General features: G+C 34.1%; 1 protein-coding gene across 8 annotated transcripts in view; it reads right to left on the reverse strand.

The window, feature by feature from the left end:
• LOC132144988 (focal adhesion kinase 1-like) overlaps positions 1-25,000 on the reverse strand; it is an 82,024-nt gene that overhangs the window by 28,405 nt on the left and 28,619 nt on the right. For 4 of the 8 annotated variants that reach the window (XM_059555636.1, XM_059555634.1, XM_059555633.1 and 1 more), the window contains exons 1-7: positions 22,790-22,969; positions 15,329-15,555; positions 9,862-10,028; positions 4,698-4,785; positions 4,519-4,598; positions 4,364-4,426; positions 2,847-2,901 (exon numbers count right to left, since the gene is read on the reverse strand). In XM_059555636.1, the coding sequence (XP_059411619.1) occupies positions 2,847-2,901; positions 4,364-4,426; positions 4,519-4,598; positions 4,698-4,785; positions 9,862-10,028; positions 15,329-15,555; positions 22,790-22,907 (798 nt within the window). In that variant the 5' untranslated portion in view covers positions 22,908-22,969. Of the gene's footprint in view, positions 1-2,846; positions 2,902-4,363; positions 4,427-4,518; positions 4,599-4,697; positions 4,786-9,861; positions 10,029-15,328; positions 15,556-22,789; positions 22,971-25,000 lie in introns of those variants that run through there. The other 4 variants (XM_059555637.1, XM_059555635.1, XM_059555639.1 and 1 more) reach the window with 3 other exon arrangements.

Here is a 25,000-nt window from a genome sequence, read left to right on the forward strand (position 1 = left end):
ATATTGTAATTGTTAAAAAAATATTTAAAATAAATATGAGCAAAGACATCAATAAAAGATTATGAAAAAAAAAAATATATATATATATAATTAAAAGATGATAAAGATGAAAAAAGATGAATAATTTAAACAATTAAAACAACAATAAATTATTAAATAAATAAACTATGGCATAGCCAACTACTACTGTCTTTTTAATGAATAACAATTAAAAAAAAATTATAATAATAATTTTGAATATTAATCTCATCTATTATCTATTCTGTTTTTTCTTCATTGATTTTAATGGAATATATCTGCCATCATTTTTGTGCCATAATGCCATTTACAAATCAGTACATTAGAATGATTTCTGAAGATCATGTGACACTAAGGACTCCAGTAATGATGCTGAAAATTCATATTTGATCACAGAAATAAATTACATTTGAACAGAAATTCACTTAGAAAACAGTTATTTAAAATTGTAAAAATATTTAACTGTTTTTACAGTATTTTTGCATAAATAAATACAGCCTTGGTGAGCAGAAGAGACTTCTTACAGTTCCACTGCATGGAAAACAGCAGCTCATCCAAATGTTTCCTTTTATGCACCCGCAAAAAGAATCATGCAAGTTTTGAATGACATAAAGGATTCACATGTTTTTGCGAGAACTATCCCTTTAATAAGCTCCCTGTGCATTGAAAACAAACAGTTATTAAAATGATGACTCAGGGCTGGATTTGATTTATGCGCTCAGTGACAGATGGCTGAACCCTGTTTCTAACTCGATCAAAAGAGCTCTGCTCACACACTGATGCTGGAAACTCTCCAAAAGGACTTTTTCTAGGAAGCACACAGATTAAATGCTATAACAGGCCTAAATGAACCGCTCTCGAGCAACATAGCAATAAAGCTCCCGGCCGATGGGAACAGAGAGTGAGGCAGTGGAGGTTTGGGGGTTTAACACATGGGCGTAGGTTTAGGCGGGGACGCTAGGTACTAGTCCCTATCAATATTTTGAGATGACAAATTTGTCCCCACCAGTATTTAGGAAGCTCCTTTGAACTGCTATTTTGATCTTTGCACTGCTATTTGGATCGATTATAACGGCCATGACGACGACAGTACAAGAAATGCCGTAATTTGATTGGCGGCGGGGTATCTGACAGGCTACACGCGCTTGCCGGGACTACTTTTGTGCTTGCACTAGCAGCGAGTGGGTGTTGCGCACACTGTGTGTGTGTGTGTGTGTGTGTGTGTGTGCGCGCATGTTGACGACGCCGACCGTAAGTCACCAGGGCTGTCTCTCTGCCACATACAAAGGCCAGAGTAAAAACATTTTAATATTCCGTTTTTTGCCCCTTTTTTTACTTTGTAGATGCCACCCAAGAAGAAGAAAAGGGACATAAGAAGCTTTTTCATAAAGCAGAGTCAGAGTGTAAGTAGGCAAAATAACTAGAGCCGCACAAATAAACTAGCAGAAGTAACTGACCAGGCTTTCAAATGCAGATTCTACTGTGGAAAAAAGTATCATCTGGTGATAGTGTTACCCAGGATGATAGAATAGTACGTTAGCAAGTAACTGAATGTCAATTAGCCTTTACCTTAACTTAGAATCTTGCAGTCAACATAAACGTGAGTGTACTGGAGGGTAAATAGTGTTTATAATAGAAAAAGGTTATTATATTTATTTATTTGGATTTTTTTCCTTGTGGCAGAGTATTTTTTGTTAGTTTAAATACTAATGTACATAATAATTTATGTTAATAAAACATTTGGTTGTTCAGCATAACACAGTCTCAGGTTTTTTTTTTTTTTTTGAGAGTGCATTTCAGAGATTATACAGTTATACTAGCTCTTTAGGGACAGGATGCTATATCGGGGTCAGGACACAATATAAAGAGATGAAATAGATTCACTTCTGTATTGTGATATTCTGTATAGCCAACAGTCTGAAATAAAAAAGGAAATCATTAAATCACTGGTATCTTACAACAAAAGAATTCGGGGGGGGGGGGGGGGGGGGGGGGGGGTCTGTTAACATTGTTAACAGAGTCACCATCAGGGCACTGTAGCTAACCAAAACTAAAACCATAAAAAAATGAATTAAATATAAAAAAAGGAATATTTTTGCATAATATAAAATAAATATATTTTGCAGCTAGTTGCCAAGATAACATTTCTAATTTTTTAGTTTAGATTGACTTACTAAAATAACTACAATTACATTATATATACACACACACATATATATATATATATATATATATATAAATTATTTTAAAATAAAATAAAAGCTATACAGAAAAATACAAATTAAAGTAATAAAATAAAAAAATATATAAAAATATAAAAAATAAACAAACTAACAAAAATTAACAAAAGCATATAAGAAAATTACAAACAATTGAACATTAAAATGAAAATAGAAAAATCTAAAAATTATTAATAAATATGAATAAATATTTATACATAATTTTAATAAAAATAATAAAAGCGAAAGCACATAACAAAGCTACAAAAAATTGGAAATTAAAAAGCAAACCATGTAAAAAAGAATAATAAAATGCTACATATTAAATACTTTAAGAAATTACAAAAGCACATAACTAAATTACAAAAAAGAGAAAAGAAAACAGAAAATAAATACTTATAAACAATAAAAACTAATTATATATATATTTGCATGGAGGAATTACTTACAAGTATATAACATTAAATAATAATATGCATCTTTGCATTATTTGACTTCATGCAACTTTAATCCCAATTTTTCAATTTAAGACAGAGACATACTGGCTAAATACTGGCAAATGCACAAATGTTATAACCGATGTGTCTGCAGTAGAAAGCAACCTCTCACCTTAACCGATTCCAACAAACTTTTGGGGAAGAACCGTCGTAGTCCAACGTCCTTTCTGCGAACAGAGAAAAACAGAGCAGAAATCAGAGCGCAGCTGTGATGATGTCATCACAAACTCACAGACGGCCAGCAAACTGGATCTGAATCGAGACGTTTCCACAGAGAAGCAGCCCACCTGGTGAACTGATCTCATCTGATCTAGAAACACATGCTGGATGACATGTGGACCAGTGAATCAACTTTTCCAAACTTCATGAAAACCTCGCATGCATGTGGAAAACATTACTATCTCATGTCATCCTCTACTGCGTTTTTAGAGACATGCTTCAAACAAATCAAAATTCAGCTTTGTCATGGTAGTGCATTTCCAACCTCTCCTATATGCATTAATTATGCATGTTTTGAAGGGAACAGAATAAACAAAAATAAACGGTAGTATAGTAAAACCTAGAATTGTGTCTTTACATTTATACATTTTTTACATGATTTATACCAAACAATTTTGAGGCTTGGTTGCCAGGTTGTGAAAAAACCCTGTTACCATCATATTTTCCCACACAGATTACAATAAAAGAAAACAAACTGGTATGATTTACACAAATTCACTACACAGTTTCTACACTATTCTATTGTTCAGAGCAGGGGTTTTGTCAGTGACTAAAATTAAAATGAATTTTTTTATGTTAATTAAACAACAAATAAAATAAAATATAGTTTAAGTGAAATAAAATATATAAATAAAACTTTATTTTATTAAAAATCAAATTACTAAAATTGAAATCTATTAATAAAATCAAACTTTGTAGACATTAAAATAACTGAATACAGTATAATATATATACTTTGTACTTTTCCCTTCATAACATTATATTATTAACTATTGGTAAATTAAGCATAATATGATGCAGCAATGTTTACAATATGAAAATTATATAAGATTTCTTATATATTTATACATTTTATAAATCAATATTAAACATTAAATATATGGGAATTATGTTACATACATCCAACAGTTTCTGTATCTTAATTTCCTAATATGTTGTTTAGAGCAGAGTTATAATCAGTTGAAGAAAAAAAAACATTAAAATCTGTAATAGTATTTGACTGCTAGTGAAATCAGAGGTGACCAGGTGATGATGTCCTTCCCTGCAGCTGCTGTCTGTGCAGCTGTCACTCAAATCAGAGTGGCTCTGTGATTGGTGCGCTCTCTCTGCCCTGTCCCGCCCCCTGAGGGGCCAGAGCGCTGCTGTGTGCCTGCAGGCGACTGATGGGATGACCTGGAACTAATGCACACACGTGTGTGTGTGTGTCAGTCCCCGCTGAGATGAAGTGTGACTCTGTGTTTGTGTGTGTGCTGAGGACATGATGTCCAGGAGAAGTTCAGCTTTATTAGCAGTGATCTGTCAGTCAGTATCCTGGCATCCTGAGATCTGAACTGTGCCATTTTGACAATTAAACTCTGTTAGATATAATGTTTAGCATGAAGTGCATATCGGTCAGCAATGAACACTTACTCTAGCAGTTCATAGTTGGATTTTTTATCCAGAGCATTTCCTCTCATCTCTCTGTAGAATCTCCTGGAAAAGAGAACGGCAGAAATTAACACAATCCTCTCACAGTCTCGCTGCTGACGGGACGATGAACCGTGTCCGATGAAGCATGAACGCACCTGATCTCAAGACACCCCAGCTTCAGCGCGATCTCCTGATCCACTTGATCCGCCGTCTCCAGCATGTAGCCATTCTTCACCTGCAAACAGAAACATTCACACATTTGAGCTGCTGTGGACAGAGGTGCATGCTAAATAACTATACACACACCCACCCTGACGAGTGCACCTTTACTCACCTGCTGATAAAAATAGTTGAGAGTGGGTTTGTCTTCAGCGAACTGTTGGAGGAAGCCCTTGGGCAGGTAACGGATCCTCAGCTCATACCTGAGGAGGAGAGACAAAACATGATAAAGAAAAGAGTCATGACTGGAGAAATCACCATGTGCCTAAACATCACACACACACACACACACACTGATAACAGAGTCAAGCTCACGATGAAACCTCATCTATCTCCACTAAATCAACAGAAAAACTAAGGAACTACACAGAACTGAAAGAAAATAAAGCTGTTTTAGGACCACTAAGATTTTTAGTTGATGTTTGCATGCTATTAGTGACAACTGAGCACATTTCCAATTGATAGAATAGAATAGAATGGAAAAGAACAGAACAGAACAGAATAGAACAGAATGGAACAGAACAGAACAGAACAGAACAGAATAGAACAGAACAGAACAGAACAGAATAGAATAGAATAGAACAGAATAGAATAGAATAGAATAGAATAGAATAGAACAGAACAGAACAGAACAGAATAGAACAGAATAGAACAGAACAGAACAGAATAGAACAGAACAGAACAGAATAGAACAGAACAGAATAGAACAGAACAGAACAGAACAGAACAGAACAGAACAGAATAGAACAGAACAGAATAGAACAGAACAGAACAGAACAGAATAGAACAGAATAGAACAGAATAGAACAGAACAGAATAGAACAGAACAGAACAGAATAGAACAGAATAGAAAGGTGGTTGTTTTGTATTTCTGCAGCTTTGAGCCCAAGACAATAAAGTAAAATACTAACTCTAATTTATTTTAAAGGTATTCAAAGATGCTTTATAAGAGATAAAAATGATAGCGGTATAACAAAAACATAAAAATAACAACAACACTTTATTCTATCATATTTAATTATTTTTATTTTTATATTTTGTTATATCAGATTTTATATTTACTTTTTTTTTTTTTACTTTAATGTTATTTCTTACTTGTTAATTTGATTTGGTTAAACTATTGCTATGTTTTAAAAAAGTACAAGAGATAAAAGCCCTCATTTTTCATTTATTCTACTCTGCTTTGTTTGTATTGCATGCATCAAACACATTAGCAGTACTGATGTTCAGTTACTGTCATGCTTACGAAAGATGACAAAAACTGAAGGAGAAAAATAAAGAAAATCTAGAAAATGTGGAACATTAAACATTAAGAAAAGAGAGGTGTGTGTGTGTGTGTGTGAGTCACTCTCAAAGCCACACACACACATGATCCCTACATAACCCAAACCCCTCCAAACAATCAATACTGGAGTCATTGTGATTCCACACACAGCTGATCACTGCTGCATCAGGAGGACACTCATGAATCACTGTCAGGTCTGTGTCACTGTTCTTTCCAGCGTGTGCTCGGATCATTTCAGCAGCTTCTTCATTTGAAAGCTGAAACTCCAGAGGAAATGACCCTTCAGTGCTTTTCCTGACTTCCTGGACCTCGCTCAGGAAATGATCGAATCTCAGTTCCTGAGCAGTGAAGAAAGCAGGAGCTCAAGCGCACTTCACACACTCCTTTACAAAAGCAGCTCTGCTGGGAAAAGTGCTTTCTCTGCTGCGTTCTTTACTTTCAGGCTCATAAAATTAAAAAATGATCTAAAAACAGAAGTAGACTGAAAGCAGAATCAAATTAGACCAAATATCTAACAAATAAACAATTGAGGTTGGGAAGCTACTATACACAGAAAAAACTATTTCTTTCTAGCCAACACATATGTAGAATATATGCTAAATACATGTTGTAAACAGTACAACATATACAGTCCAACATATTATATAAATGCCCAATTTAATACATTTCCCATATTATAATACATTATTCATAAAATTTCGTAAAATGCATTTTTTAAAGAGATTTTGCACAATATAAATATATTTGTCAAATGCATTTTTATGGTGCTTTTCACATACACAGTCTCTCAAAAAATCTTAACAGAAAATCGAACTGTTAAATTAAATTAAAATTAAATCAATGCATTTAGCAGACGCTTTTATCCAAAGCGACTTAGTGTATTCAGGCTAACAGTTTTTACCTAACATGTGTTCCCGGGGAATTGAACCCACAACCTTGGGCTGCTTACACAATGCTCTACCACTGAGCCACAGGAAACTAATTTACTAAAATTATATACTTAGTATTATATATACACGAAATATAAGCAAGCTGAAAATCTATTTATATAATAAATATAAATGTATTTTAATTACAAACTGTTTTCACTTGAACAATATTTAAAAAATATGTACATTTTTATATATACATACATCCATATACTGTATGTGACGTGCAGCGCTGGGAATGATGGGTATTCCAGTCGTATGAGGCGTTCTGCTGGCCTAATAATGAGGTCATTTTGTGAGCAGATGATTGGTTGTAGCTGGGACACGATCAGTCATGTTTCTCTCTAGAGAAACTACAAGCAGCGAGACTCGTCTGCCTACAGCGAAAGAACTAGATCCTCTTCCAGCTTCATCTAAACATGAGCTCATCTGCCTTACAGCACAAACGCTGAGCACAAGAACCGTTATTAGAGCTCCTAAAGAATGACATCAGCTCTGAGAGTGGGACGCTTCATCCTCAGACAAACGAAACAAACAGCCTTATCTGATCACAGCCTCTGAGATTCACAAAAACTCACATCAGACCAACCAAGAGCACACATCACTCTCTGTACTAATGTCAGAATGAAATTAGTTTGATTGTTGGGAAGGAATCTGACTGGGGTTTCCCAATGATTCACATGAGCTCTGAAGAGAGAGAAGAAAGCAGTGTAAGAAGAAAAGCTGATTATTCAGGAATGATGATGTTTTATGTTTTTGAAGGAAGTCTCATCTGCTCAATAAGGGTGAATTTATTTGATCAGAAATACAGTTAAATAGTGCAACATTATTGCGATTTTCTATGTGAATATTCAGAAAAGAAAGTTACTCCAGTCTTCAGTGTCTTCAGAAATCATGATAATACACTGGTTTGCTGCTCAAGAAACATTTCTGATTATCATCAATGTTGAAAACAGTTGTGCTGTTTAATATTTTTGTGGAACCGTGATACATTTTATTTTTCAGGATTCTTTGATGAATAAAAAGCTCAAAAGAATAGAATTTATTTAAAATATAAATATTTAGTAACATCATTAATGTACTATTTACTGTCACTTTTGATCATTTTAATGCAGCCTTGCAGAGTAAAAGTATTAATTTCTTTAAAAAAGAGAATAAGTCGCACTGACAACATTTTTTGAATAGTAGTGTGCACTAAAAGTGTAAATCTATCAGAAAAATTAGAAAAAGATTAAAAAGTTACAAAGGCTGCTAAAACCACTGGATCTGGTTTTTGACGTTTATGACATTTATGGGATAAGTTCAATAAAAAAAGCAATATTTTTGAATAAACTCTGAAAGTCACACACATTATACACAAGTTTCTTAGTTTCTCATTAGCAAAGACTATTGTGCATTGATGCATTAAGTGTTTCAGATGAATCCAGCCCTAAAAAAAAGTCACGTTTTATATCTGTCAGATGATTCTTCCTTCATAAACGGGCCATTCTTGACCAGAACACGCTGCAAAGCAAACCATTATGTATCTGTCAAGAGCCAGACTGAAGGTTTTATGCTGGTCTGGGCTTCAGGATGCAGAAAACCACCAAAAGTAAGTAAAAGTAATCAGAACAGATCTCTCAAAAGCTACAAGAGTTTGAGATAATCAAGTGTTTCTGACATAAAACGGTCCCGTCAAACAGCAGCTTGTGTACGGGGCAGTAAAAGGCGGGATTTTAAATTACTCTGAGCTGTGAGTGACAGAACAAAAGCTGCTGAGACTGAATGAGTGGCGGTGAATGGACACACAGATGCTTCCCTGACGGCTCCCCTGCTGCATTGTGGGTAGAGACGAGGTGACATAAAAATACCATCTGTGCGGGAATAACTCACAGACTCTGATAAAATAAGACAAACACACATGGACATGGACAAAGTCAAGCCTAGCAGAAGGAACATTAATTTAGAGGTCGATGAATTCAAATACTCCTCCTGGTGCATTCATGCAATCACAAGAGCATCGCCTCCTGTCCCTACAAAACCATGTGATGCTTGTCATTCACATGAAGCCCTTTCATTCCTTAAACAACAAGACACAAGTAAATGATCACATACTCCAAACATGACCAGCTGATCCAGCTAAGACCAGGAAACCAGTTTAGGCTGGTCTATACTTTTTTATTATTATTCAGCATGGATCAAAATCAAAACTATGTAATGCAAAGAAAATTTAAAAACCTGAGTTCATTTCCTTTTTCAAAGAATTACATTTTACTGCATGTATAGAAAATTGGGATGTAAAAATATTATTTATAAACTGACAATCGTTATAATAAAGGGTTGCTAGAACTTCAATAAAGAGAAAATTGTGTCATCTCTGTTACAGTGTTGTTATTGAAAATTGTTTTAAAAATCATATTAAAGTTTTCAAGCTCAAATTAAAATAAAAAAACAAGACAAAAGCAAATGATTATATTACTAAAACTTAAATTATTATTCTTTTTTATTAATCTTAAAAATATTAACTTCAACATTTAATAATATAATATTAAAATATTTTTTTTTAGTTCATATTATTTAATGGGCCCCAGCTAACTTGAACTAAAAGAAAACAGTTATATTTTTATTAAGTTAGATTAACAAAGATTAATAAATATTGTAAGAAATGTATTGCTCATTGTTAATTAGTCATTTAATAATGACTAATGATACATTACTCTAAAAGTTAAACATAAAAAAACTAAATGAGAAAAAATTCCAAACTGAAAGAGAAATAAATTATTATTAAAAGATAAAAAAATACTACAAAAACTAATACAAATTACAATAACACATTACGAAATTACTAAGATTAAACTATAATATAAACATACTCAAAATATAAAAAATTAAATAAATACAAATATTATAATTTCACAAAAAATCTAAAATACTAAAATAAAACTATTTTTAAATTCATGGTTAAGTAATGTTTTAGAGCTTAATGGACCAGAGCCTGTCAAAGTGGTGTTTATTAGACACAGTATTATATCTCCTCCTGTGTGTGTGAATGTTGATAGCGTGTGAAACGTGTGTGGATGATTTACCTCCATTCGTCCTGTGGGCGGTTCTGCTCGTATCTCTCCCTCACGTGGGACACGCCCAGATCCGGGTGGAGCCAGTGGATGTCGCCCGACAGTACGTGAGTGAGACGCAGACCGAAACAAGCCACGTGTTTGACCTTGTGATTGTCCACGATCTTCTGAATGATTCCCTAGAGACACAAAACACAGTTCAAGCTCATAAAAATCCCACAATGTACGGCATACTGCAATATATAAACTGATTTAAAGAAGCATAAAAATCCTGCGGCTGTTATTCGATGATTAGAGAGTGTAATGGAGCCAACCTGGATCCAGCTCAACCTTCATGAGACCAAATATTCCCGTTACACACTAGAACTGCAGTGCTGCATTTACTGCATATACTGTGCTACACACTCACACACACACTACTGATCAAGAGACCGGGGCCAGTGAGATTTCTCTTTAAAGAAATCATCACTTTTATTCAACAAGTATGCATGGAATTGATCAAAACTGACAGTAAAGGTTATAAAACTTTAAAAGGTTCTAAAGTTCCAAAAGATTTCTATTTCAAATAAATGCTGTTCTTTTGAACTTTCGATTCATCAAAGAATCCTGGAAAATTACATTTATAAGTCACAACTGTTTTCCAATCAGCATTTTAGAATGATTTTTGGAGATCATGTGACACTGAATACTGGAGTAATGATGCTAAAAATACAGCTGCACATCACAGGAATAAATTACATTTTTATGATATATTTAAATTAAAAACAGGTATTTTAATTGTAATAATATTTTACAATTTTACTGTATTTCTGATCAAATAAATGCAGCCTTGGAGAGCAGATGATACATTACCGCAAACAAACCGCAAACGTTTCTGAATAATGAATAACTTTTTAATTAGTTGTCATAAAATAAGTTCAATAAATGATGTTAATGTGAGAGTTCTCTGAGATGTAATTTCCTGTTTTATTCCTGTCCAGTTTTCATCACAGAGTAATTGCATATTTGGCATATTTTAGAATAAAGATTGCACCATGCCACTGTCCCAGATATGGCACAGGCCCAGATGACATCACTGCTGCTGAGGGGATGCTTTGGGGGGGCTCTGAGGAAACACGCACACACACACACACACACACACGGAGGGATTCTGGCAATGTGTTTGAATGTCATTCTGGTTACACACTAAATGGATTACATCAACTCTCATTTTAGTTATCAATCATTTTTACTGTAAATTCATATATTTTGTTTATTTTATAAGGCCATGGTATAGATCACAAAATTTAACTGAATAGATATATAAATACAACACATAAAATATAAATAAATGTAATTTAAAATTAAAATGGAACATTTATTACAATTACATTTTTTTTTATTTCATAAAATTTTACTGAAATGTTATGACTGCTGTTGTTAACTGAAATTAAAACTATTAAAAATCATTTCCAGCCATTCAAGACAAAGCTGAAGTAAAATGAAATGCAAATCTTACATATAAATAAAAAATAAATAAAAATAAAAAAATAAAACAAAATAAAAGTGAAAACCTTGGCAACTAAGTTAAAAACAACTTACATAAAAATAAATTAAAGATATAAAAAATATAGTTTATAAAACTACATAAATATGTATATATAAATATAAATAAATACAAAAAAACTAACCCATGAAAGATACTCAACATAACAAAATGACAAAATTATGTTTTAACTAAAATTAAAACAAACACTTACTGATATACTTTACAAATGAGAGGCACTTCATCTCATTTATTTATTTATTTATTTTCCTTTTTATTTATTTATTATTACTATTATTTTGTACCACTTTGAACCTGGAAGGATAACCAATGAAACGTTGGATCAGTGTGAAAACAACCTCACAGTATGTAACACCAGCAGAAAAAACAAAAGTAAAATAAAACTATCATAACTTCTGATGCCTTTGTGCAGTCTTAACTAACTTAAAAAGAGAGAGAGAGAGAGAAACACTAACACACCCAGACAGCGTCTCGCATCTCTCTCTCAGCTTCAGACGCTGGTCTGGCACCCCGGACAGTTAAGACTCTACAGTGCTCTTCACAGACTAGATCACGCATTTCATCACGTCTAAAAACTCACGCTGGCACTCCAGCCAAAACACTGCATATTTATGATGGCACGTTCAGACCGGGGTCCCCCAGGGCTCCGTCTGTGGCCCATTTTCAGGCTAAAAGGACTGTCAGGGCAGTTCAGCGTTGGGCTTTAACAGCAGGACACAACATATAAACAGAGCTGGAACCGTTGCCTACACGTGGCCTTCAGATTACCACTGTTGGTTTGGCAAACCCGTGGTGTGCAGGAATAACAGAGCCGGATTCCCCGCTAGCACTGGGAGCGCTTTTCCAGCATTTACGTGTACTTTCTGTAAGATCTAGGCCTTCAAAATCAATCATGTACCAGAAAAAGAGACTCATGAGCCGTAAACATCAACTCAACTGCAGTACTTCAGATTTCATTGACATGTGTTTAAAGAAATAGTAATACAAAATGAAAATGTACCAGCAAACTAATAATTTTGTAAGTGTATGCATGTTTTACAAGAAAATACAAATTGTTTTCATTGTTTACTGTTACTTGCTATTTCTTGTAAATAATTTTGAAATTTACTTGCAATTTATGAGGGAAAAATTGACGTTTTTTCAGTGCATGAAATTGAAATGAACATGCATTTTGTAATTGACTATTAAAGCCTGTATATATCTAGAGGATGTGAGCAAAGACGAGTTAAGATGGATGAAAAGCTGTTTGCTATCGGCTGGTTAATCTGAGACTGAAACAACAGCAAATCTCCCATTAGAATAATTAAAGCGCTTCGTTTGGCAGAGTTTAATGAGCTAATCACTACGGAGTAGATATGCATCTCAAATTAACTTAACTATATGATATGTTTGCATGCTTTACAGCTAAAAACTATAACTTAAACCTGAATTATGAAACATAGATGTGGTTGATTTCAAGAGACTGGTTGCAAAAGCATTTCAATTAAAATTTATAATTTTAAAGCACTGCACTGTATTTCTTAGCATAATAAAAGCATATGTTTTAAATCAGAAACATCATGACTACATGCAAATAATAAAAAAAAACTAAACGTTAACAACCTGTCAGTGTTATTCACTGTCTTTTCTCTAAAATTACTTTCTACTAATTTAAAAAAAAAAGCATTAATTTACTTTCTGAGTGAGCAGCAATTGTTCAGCACAGCATCATTAGCATCACAAATCATTTGCATGCAAATTGTCAATTAGAAGTTGCCATTCCTGCCTTGTTATTTTATATGTAGTTCTGAATGCTAATGCATTTGGTTTATATTAACATATTAACTTATTCATTAAGCAGATGCTCTTATCCAAAGTGGCTAACAAATAACGACAGCTAATAGGAAATATAAAAAAGTTTTTCCTTCTGTATTTCCTTCTTTGAGTCTTGATGCACTTTAAGTTTTATTACACTTACACTTTAAATCAAAACCATTTGTTTCTCCATTCGTTCTCCCACTGTCATATGAATGGACCACTTTCCTCAAGCCACCAAAGATTCCTCATTTGAATCTGTGCCCGTCTGTATGAAGCTCAGGAGGAAGAAAATCCCTGCTGCTGGAAATCTAAGAGACACGACTGACCCCGAGTCTGCATTAGAAAAACCCACTTCTGCTGCCATTAAAGCAGCCGAACAGTTTCTGAGCTTCAGTTCTGTTTGATTTGGACCTTTTTCTATGTACATAAAAGGCCAATTTCTCTCAAATATTGAGATCTGTCTAAATCTGTGTTAGTTAGCACTTCTCCTTTGCAGAGATAAAACTGTTAATGTTGGTGTTTGCAAGTGCAACTAAAGTTGATTTAAACATTAAAGATATGTACTGTATAGCTATTAAAATCTACAGATGCAAATAGATAAATGCAATAAAATAAACACATAGTGTATTTTTTATTTCACTAGTCTGAAGACATTATAGAAGCAAGACATTTTAAAGATGCAAATTATGCATGATCTAATTAAATATGCACTCATTTGCATGCATTTCTAGAACAGGAATAAAAAGATTGGACAAAATCTATTTATTTTGTTGACATATTAGAGTCAGAAGTGATTATGGATCTCTCTTGTTATCATGGCATATATCAGAAAATACTGCCAACAGACAGAAAAATAAAATTTTCACCATGTTTTTTTAAGAATAAAATGTTGTAAAATCTGGCAAATGGTATGCGAACCTTTAAAGGTAAAACTGTTTTATTCTATATTTATTTATTGCAATAATACGGTGATTTCTTTATTTAATACTTTTTATATTGTATATTGTTATATACTGTAAAAGTTTGGTTTACGTAAGTGTCACTAAAGTGGAGATTTTAACATTAAAGATATGTAAACTGATTAAAATCTACAGATGCAAATAGATCAAGTGCAATAAAATAAACACCGGGAGCACTTGGATGTTTTCTGTCCACTAGTCTGAAATAAGTATGTATTATGAAAGCAAAATAGCCTATGATCTCAAAACTTCCCAGTGCTTTTGCCTGTAGCGTACTGCCTTAAAATGCACAGAATTATCATGCAGAAAAAATGATCATGCATGAAGACAGTTTTGTGTCCAGACAGAGTGGTCGGTTATAAAGGCCTCAGAGGTCAGAGTGTAACGTGAGAAATCACCAGAGAGCATCCGATCAAGAGCAACAGCATGATTATCCTTCCTGTGAAACAATCACTTAACACAGACACTGATCAATACAGCTTATTTGTGTTATTTAAAAAAATATATTTATATTTATTAAAAACAAAAATCAAACAATATATAACTAAAATTTAGACCAGCTCAGATCAGCTTATGACTAAATACAACAAACTCAAACCACTTAGAAACCACCAGGAACCAGTTTTAATAGAATTTCTTGGAAAACATACTGGTTACACAAAAAAATAAAAATAAAAAATAAATAAAAAACCCGAAAAAATTATACAATGTTTATAATGATATGATAGAATATTATCATATCTTAAAATATTATATGATAAATTAATTAATTTATAAACAAATATTTTTTCAACTTAAAATGTATATACACTGCAATATAAATAGTTTATAACTGATTAAATTGTATGTTTTATTTACATAAAACAGAATAGAATAGAATATATAAGTACAGAATTGGAATTATAATGAGTAATGAGGATTCTGGGTCACCATATTTGGCTGTATGTCACTTCACTTCACTTGAAACGAATGAAAATGATCAATGGGAAACCATCACAACAGTCCAGACCCGCTCAGATCAGCTCAGACAAGCTAAAGACTATAAAAGGACAGCCTGGACCATCTGAAAACCATGTGAGACCCTCAGATACGGGTTCTGTTAGCATGAAAATCAGAGTTTCTAAGAACCATAGATATCAATACACAACATCAGGACACTGCACAGAACTTCTCTCACCCTGACGTCGGTGGCGTCTCCGTGCCGGATGTTGCTGGACCATGTGCTCTGCTCGCTGTTGTTCTCAAAGTGATGGAAGACCTTCAGGACTCTGTCCGGGGCCCCGGGGGCCCGCTCTGTCCCCGCGCTGAGACGAGCCTTGGCCCCGCCGCCCAGGGTGTGGTTGGAGTTGGGCTCCAGGTAAGCTGTCGCCATGCCTTTACTGTGCGCTAGGTGTCTGTCATAGTCTGGACACAAACAAGACGACGGGAAACTGGTTATCATTCTGCATGATTAATAGAGTTAGCATCAAATCACACAGGCTGCAATTCAAGTCAATTAATAAAGTGCATCGTGTGAACAAAACTAATGCATTAAGATGCGAAAATAAAAACTTGATGACAGTGATAAATATAATTATTGTAATATAAAGTAATATTTGATTATATTGTTTTTCCTAAAATATAAAAAAGTAACAATGTAACATAATTATTTATCATATTTTACAGTGAAATATTTGTAAGATTTCTTCTTATTTTGTTCAATATTTATGCTGATATAACTAAATAGTAAATCGTAATAATAATATAAATACAATTACAACACCAAAAATAAATGTATTATATATTTTATTATTATTATTATTATTATTATTATTAATATTATTATTACAACTAGTATTATTATTTTTACTACTACTATTATTATTATTATTATTATTATTATTATATTTTATACTGATATATAAAATCACACAAACTTAGCCCTACAAATCAGGGTTATTATTGTAAACTAAAACTAAAACCATTAATTAAAACAAAATAAACATTGAAACGTCTGATTGAATCTGAAGACATTTCTCGCTCGGTCTTAGTGTGTGAAGCAGCTGGAGATCCAGACGGTGAAATATAGCGAAGCGTGAACTGTGCATTCAATTTCCTCCTGAAATGAAGAGCAGATGAAACACCAACGAAAACCAAACCATGGAGTAACAGACCAGGATCATTCATGCTCTCACACACCAGACTGAAGATTAAAGCTGGTTTTGGTGGTTGACCAGCAGGGTTACCAGCTGTAGAAGGGTTAGTAAACCATCTTGACTAAACTGGTGGAGAGTTATGGGTTCGTTAAGCTGGTTAACTTGACTCTGGGCACACATTAAACTCCACAGCACACTCCAGATGCATGCTGGGAAGGACTGAAATTTGAGCAGTTATGAGGCGAATAACGGGACATTCCCATCAGCAGCATTCCTACAATCCCAGACGTCCACTTATCTGCCGCTTATCACCATCACAAATGAGACACACCCGACACACAGATAAACAAACGTGCAAGAACAAATACACACAGTTACACAACTCAGTGTGTGTTTCCCGTTTTCAGTTAAATACAAAGCTAATCTAATAAAAGACAAACCAGGAGTCCTTTCACACACACACACACACACACTCAACATACAGATGATTATTAATTATTAAATAAATAGATTAAAATGATTTGGTGTACTGGATTTATTTGTATGGCTTTTTTAACAATCAATGCCTCATTACTGTTCAAAACAGTGTTAGAGTAATGAGAAATTAATGAGAATCATCAGTAAGAAACATGAATCACAAAACATCGGGACACATTACAGTAATGAGAACTGCATGAAAATACAGTCACAGTGCAATAAAGCAATAATGGTTGTCATAATGGTTTTGGGAGTAAATAATAATAATAATCTTTATTTTAAATAGCGCCTTTGAAAGTACATCACAAAGCACTTTACAAATATGAGCCAGACGTGTTCTTGAAAGACATACACACACACACATCAAAGTGTTAGTGCATGAGCTGTTACACCCTAAGAGTCACGTATGACACACACACACACACACACACCGCAGTCTGTCTGCCTCACACATCATCAACAAACATCAAAACATCTCCCAACTAAAACACTCAAAGTCAGAAGTCATCCACAAGACGCGTTCAGATGCCAAAGTATCTTACTAAACTCTTACTACAAGTTGAGCATCCTGTAGTGACCTCATGTTAAGAGTTAAAGTCCACGCCAGAGATCACAGCTTTCTGAAGACCACCACTGTTCAGACGCACATCACTAGTGAACCTGAAGATGACATGTTTTCAACCCATCCCAGTGCTAGACTCTTTAGCAAGTCAAACTATGAATGACTGACTCATAGTGACTCTCAACACAATGAGAAAGCATTTTAACATTAAAAAAAACAACATTTACACGACCATAAATAGTTTAAGGTTGGTAAGACTTTTAAATATCTCTTATGCTCACCAAGGTGCATTTATTTGATCAAAAATACAGTAAAAATGTGAAATATTATTGCAATTTAAAATAATTGTTTTCTATGTGAATATATGTTAAACTGTAATATACTCCGGTGATCAAAGCTGTATTTTCAGCATCCTTCCTTCAGTCTTCAGAGTCACATGACCTTCAGAAATCAGTATAATATGATGAGTTACTGCTCAAGAAACATTTCTGATTATCATCAGTGTTGAAAACAGTTGTGCTGCTTCATATATTTTTGTGTAAAACTTGAAATATTTTATTTTCAGAATTCTTTGATGAGACAGAAAAAATTGAAAAGAGCAGCATTTATTTGAAATAATAATCTTTTGTAACATTATAAATGTCACTTTTGATCAATTGAATGCAGCCTTTCTGAATATGAAAGTATTAATTTCTTCCAAAAAAAGCCTCAAATGTTGGATCAGCAGTGTAAACAGCCGTCTATCTGAAGCCAAATCATAAGCTATAAGCATCAGAGCGGCTCGTGGACTACCTGTGTGTAGCACAGCAGACTCATACGACAGACGTCCATCTCTGTCGAGGAACATGAGGAGAGACGTGAAATCCTGACACACGTCTGTGTCTGTTACAGCTCTGGAATATCTGACACCACACACACACACGGCCGAGCCTCTTCCTCTGACATACAGTGACTCACCTGCAGTCCAGGTGTGTGGGGGCGTGGCTTACGACAGGACACACCCCTATGACATTAACACAGCAAATACTGTACTAAAGCTAGGACAAAGAGACTTACAGGCTCTGCTTCAGAACCTAGTGAGCTTGTTTGCTGTATGCTGTCTACACAGGCAGCATCCTGACTGAAAAGGAACCTTCTGAGTGAATTGGAACGCTCTACACACTGAAGTAAACAACATGAGAAAAGATGAGACACATGAGACGTGATTTACAAATGAGTTGTGTATGAGATGAACATTGCATTTTAACCCTAATAAAAACAAATGGATACTTTTTAAATTTGATTTATCGATTTCATTTACAGTCAACAAAATGCATTTAATAAACTTACTTAACTAATCTATAACCACAGAAGGCCATTACTAAAAGTCCTATTAAAAAAAAAAAATTATATATAATAATATATATAATATAATATATATAATTTAAATTAAATAAATGTATAAAAATAGATAAATAAAAAATGTATGCATTACATTTATCTTATCATTATTTTTGCTTATTGCTTTCTTATATTTTAAATGATTTTTTTTATTATTTGTTTTTAATATTAAATAAAATTACATTTAACAATAATAAATACAAAATAATTGAAAGGAATCTGTGCATTTCAATGCATTTTCTGCACTGCAGTTCAAGTCTGTGTGTTAATTAGGGCTGCAACTAACGATTATTTTGATAATCGATTAATCTGTCGATTATTTTTACGATTAATCGGTTTATGTACTTATATTTTAGTTTTTTCCATTTTTTCCCCAAGTAAATTATTAATAAATGGTCTTTATCCTTCAGCATAGATTTTTAAGAGATTTTAACCATTTAGCACTGTCATATCCTCATCAAAAATATACCTGGAGTTGTTTTATTGTGTTAGTAATCCTTTGTCGAACTCTTCTGCAATCAAAACACTGACCCATACTCTAGCAAATTTCACAAGAAGATTTCAAATAATGTTTTCACCATGGCAGTCCTTAGGGCTCCTAAAGTAGTTTAACATCCCGAACAAAGCTTATTAAGGAATCTTTCAGAACATATTTTCATGAAGAATAAGGATAAAACAGAATAAGATTGCAGTGCATTGTATTTTATTATTTACTGTGAAACAGCTTTATAGCTTATGCTGTGAAATTGTAAACAATCCTTCGAAAAAAAGTGCCAATGGCCTGAAACCTGAATGGAACTCACAATTTAAAGTAAAATCCATCAGAAGGTTGTCCAGAAAAAAAAATTGGACACACACAAAAAACCTGCTGTGTGAAAAAGTGAATACTTAGAAAAAAAAAGTGCATTTCAAATATCTTTAAACATTTACCTCTCTCATTCAGTCATAATTAGGCTGCACGACTGAATTATGAACTGGTAAACAACAAACTGATCACAGAACATGTTTGTAAAGCTTTAAATGTTAACTGTTAAAAAGCAATGTTATCAGCTTTTACGGGTAAACATTTGCAAACAACATTGTACTGGAGAATCTGCACAAATAAAAGTCTTAGGGGCCGTTCACATATCGCGCCTAAAAACGCGTGGAAAACGCTAGGCGCACCGCTTTCTCCTTCTTTCCAAAGCGCTCGTGCAGTTGCGCCCCTGAGGCGTCTGCCTTTGCTAAGCAACCATGACGTGCTCTCTCCAAGAAGACGCGGAAATTTCAGCAAAGGATAAATGGATTTGCAGCTCTAAAAAATCGCTTGCAGTAGCTCTGCTACTAAATTTATTTCAAAATGGAAATCCATATACAACTATGATCAGCTGTTCCTTTCATCTTGACTGAGCTTTTAACGTTGTTACGGGAAAGGATGAAGCTGATTGGTTAGTTCTTGTCACATGACCCGCGGTGCGCTTGGGGCATTCTGAAAAGTTGAAATGTTTTTAACTCGATGCGGTGCGGTGTTGGAAATAACGAACTTGAGCGCGCAAAAGACGCGATATGTGAACCTCCCCTTAAACAGTGCAGTAGTGCAGAGTTTACAGGTTACTCTTCTTTTTTGAAGGCTCAAAGTAAAGTACTCCCAGTCTCCCACATCACGCTGAATGCTGCAGAGACGCTGTTCGGGAAGCACGTGACATAAAACGAGGCCAGCTATTGGCTATTCGCTACTTCTCCTGTTGTACTGGCTGAGTAAAACCTCCGGTGGCTCATTACTGCCACACTTTGGTCACCGCAGATTTGAAATATGCACGAAATGAGCTGCTTATGGCAAATAAAAGTTATTTAGCAACGAATCGATGACTAAATTAATTGAGAACTATTTTAATAATCGATTTTAATCGATTAAATCGATTCGTTGTTTCAGCTCTAGTGTTAATCAGGTTCATGCTTTAAATTTGGCATTGTATGTTATGAATATTGATTTTACAACAAATTGCTTGTGGGTTTCCTCATTTGTAAGCCACTTCTGATAAATGAATAAATGCTAAATGTTTAACCTGGTGCAATTCATTTTACCAGATAAAAATAATAATTTCACTTAAGAGTGACTATTGATGAGTAAACAGTCTTTTCTGGGCAATTTTAATTTCTCATAATACAGATGATAAAATAATTTCCCAAGACAAGAGAAAGCAGCACAGAAGCAGCCATGTCACTGTGAATAAAAAATGGGCAACGCTGAAGGAAATCTCTTCACACTGAGAGCTGCTGTGACTGCAGCTGAATCTGAATAACGATTTCACAATCTTTAATGTCAGAGTTCAGTCTAATTCAACTGCTCCACAGGCCAGCGACCACATCAACTCCATCTGCCCTGCCAAAATGAGTCATCTCAGGCGATCGCGCGGAGGTTTCACTGAGTTTTCATCATCTAGAAGTCATGAGTCATTCCTGACAGCATGAGACGAGTCTGAGCAGACGGAGAACACGAGGAACCGACGCTGAAGAAACCATCCAGTGGAACAGAGATGATGGGCTCATAAACACACAGATATCCCAGCATGCACCAGCAGTGGAGCCAATGGACCTACAGCCGACTTCATGTTCAGGGACACAGTGACCCAAAAAATTAGGAAAATATGCTGATGAGACCAAAAGAGGAGAAAAGAGGGCAAATAGAGCAATATAGAAGATACTGCAACAAGAAGTGAAGAAAAGAACTAAAAAAGATGACATCAGATGAGAAAAACAAAGAAAAGAGATGAGAAAAAGATGAGCAAAGAAGAGAATGAGATGCACAAGATGAGAGAAGAGAACAAGAGAAGGAGAAGAGATGAGATGATAAGAGCAAAAAAAGAAGAGACATGATAAGAAGGGAAGAAACAGGATAAGAGGGATCGAAAAAATAATCGCCAACTATTCGATTAATAAAATAATCATTTATTGCAGCCCTACAACCATCTGCATCCATCCAGAGAAACACAAGTCTCTGAAACTGTGTTCTGAGTGAATGAATTTCTAGAATATAATGAACAAGTTTGCTGCAGGATTATTGGATGTGTTCACTGTAACGAGCCGCGGCTGAAAGATGAAATGTTGACTTGCAATTAATTTAACCAGGAACTGAAGCAGCTAAACCGAATCTACCAATTATAATTAATAGACATTTTTCATTTTCAAATCAAATATTCTCTCTTCATGATTCCCTGGATGAACACACGTTAAAACAGTGAACACACACACAAACACACACACACAAACACACACACACACACACACACACAGAGTTGTGGAGACGGTTAACCCTGTCAGTCACACAAGAGTCAATCAGATTAAGACTGAATGAGTGTTTAACTGCATCAAGAGCAGGTGCTGAACACACACGGACACACACACACACACAAATGAAATCTCCTCAACAAAAATAAGGCAAAAAATCATACTGAATTCCTTTATAGTGTTGTATGATTCCTCTTTGTAAGATAAAATATTGTAAATTATGTTATGTTTTTAGTGTGCATGTCACAGAGTGTTGCTAATTAATGTTGACAGCCCAGTAAAATAAAATAAAATAAAATTAAATAAAAAAAGATTAAAAACTTAATAAAAAAAAATAAAACGGGACAGAATATTAACATTTAAAAATAAAACAAAAATAACAGAAATGCATGTTACAAACAAAAATAGAATAAACAAATACAAAACACATCAAAATAAAATAAATAAAATAAAAATCATGATAATTCTAAATGAAATACAAAAATTTAAATAAATAGAAAGTAGATAAAAATGTATTGAAAACAAGATTAAACAAATACAAACAAACAAAAAGAAAAAACTAAACAAAAATTAAAAACCAAGATAAAGCAAAATAAAATATACAATAAAAAAAACTATATCAACAAAATAAAAAAAATTAAACTTTATGGAATATTAAAATAAAAAACAAAAATAATAAAATAAAGCCTGTGTTTTTTCTCTTAGAGATGTAGAAAGCAAGAACACTTGCTTTCATAACACGACTGATAGAATGCCACTACAAACGCTAACACTGCGCAGCACTACACAACACAACAGCAAACACACAGACGTGTACCTGCGGCCCAGCACACAGGGAAAGGACTGCAGCGTCTCTTCTCCAGGAGCGCGGCTGACTGTCTGTCTGAGGCCGTGCTGAGGGTCAGCCAGCACCCCCCGCTCTCAAACACCTTCATGAGACCCAGAGACCACAATAACCCACACAGACGAGTCCTGACCCGGGCGATCACAGGAGGAGACAGATGGTGTCTGTGGGGCTCTTCCTCACCGAGGAGACTGAGCCGATCCAGTCAGGAAACACCAGGGCAGAGGCTCGAGGGGGAGGAGCCGCTGCAGCCTCATTAATATGCAAATCCCACACTCATTTCCTTTAACAGTGGCTGCTTACCGAACCCGCCCACAACTGTCAATCATCGCAGACTGCTCCCTGCATGATCCCTTTACACTACAGTACAGCTCTCTAACAAAACACAGGCAGCTGCCTTGCTGTGTAATGCCTACATAGACTGCTGACATAGTTCTTGTTTTCTACCGTACTATATTTTTATTATTAGTTACCACAGTGTTTTTTATAATAATAATAATAATAATAATAATAACAGTAGTAGTAGTAGACATAATAATAATATACAATAAAAGTATCACTATTTAAATTTAACATCACTGTTTAAATTATTTTTTTTAAATAATTCACAATTACAATTAATGCAAATTATTATTATAATATATTATTACATTAATTTTGTTGTTATTATTATTAATATTAAGAATAATTTATTTAATATTATAATTTTAAAAAAAATTAAGGACAAATAATATAATTAATAATAGTTATTATTATTATTATTATTAATGTAAATGCAAATATAATACAAATTTATATACATTGATACATATATTATTAGTATAGCATGCTTCTAAAACTCCAGGAACATTTACAATTAATCGGATTATATAAAAATAAAAATACAAAAGTTCAATTAAAATGATGCTGCTAAAGTAATTATTATTACAAATTTATACTAATACATCAATCCTGATATTGAAATAAGTATTAATAATAATATCAACAGAATTTAAATAATATTAACTTTGATATTTAATCATGGTGATGTTAATACTATTTGCTATTAAATAAAATATAATTATAACATTTATATTTCATCATCCGCCATCTGATAATGCTGCAAAGCAATTTTATACTAATTTACAACTTGAAATATAATACGTAAAAAAAATCTTATATAAAAGTTTAATTAAATACATAATAAATACATGTATAATGAATAGTATGCAGTAAAAGCACACTAATACTGAATTTTAAACAGACACTGGATTACAGATGAATAAAAGCTCATTTGTGGAGTAATTAAACACATTCTGAGATGTGCGATGCTTTCATGTATGGATGTTGTTTTAGTATTTGGCCCAAACTGAAAACCTTAAAAGGCAGCATCATTATATGTCAGTCAAAGCATGGCTTCTGTAAGATCGTGTTGTGTATGTGGGACTGAATCCAATCATTGGCTTTATCAGCAGGAGATCTTCTGAAGCATCTCGTCCAGGATCCTCACAAGATCTCGGAGCATCTGACAGCAGCACTGAAGAACAAACACACAGGAGTGTCTCGAAACAGGACGTCTGAGAACATTTTCATCCGAAATAAGATCCCTACTGCTTGATTCTGTTCAGAAAGGCATACTAACATACTACTCTTACTATTTCTACACACACACACACACACACACACACACATACTGTTTCTGTAAACTGTGAATATTTTAAGTCAGTGTTTCTTAAGCATAATTAATAATACTTTTCTTAATATTTTATATTTCATTTTATAATATAAAATAATTTAAAATAAAATAAAATAACTGGTGCGTATAGGATGGTCCTGTTATTTTAGTAGTTCAGGTACTAAAAATGAGACATTTTGTCTTGGCATCTAGCTGAAATAAATTTTTTTTTTTTATAAAGTCTGAAAGGGTGTATTATTTTGAGAGATGATAACTGGACGTCACCTGACTATGTGTGCTGGTTGAATTACAGCACACTCAGTCAGACGCAGACACTAGATGAGCTGCTCAGAGAGCGCCAGACACAGAGGCTGCTGGGAAGGGAGGGGTGCAGCTCTTTCCTACAATACAAAGCCTTCACATCCGGCCCCGCTCCTGACAAAAACCTTTACAAACACCTCGGACTCCCTCAGCAGGACACACTCCACACTCCACCGCACGCTCACACACCACACACACACACGCACGCA

Source organism: Carassius carassius, chromosome 8, assembly GCF_963082965.1.
Source record: "Carassius carassius chromosome 8, fCarCar2.1, whole genome shotgun sequence".
NCBI lineage: Eukaryota > Metazoa > Chordata > Actinopteri > Cypriniformes > Cyprinidae > Carassius > Carassius carassius.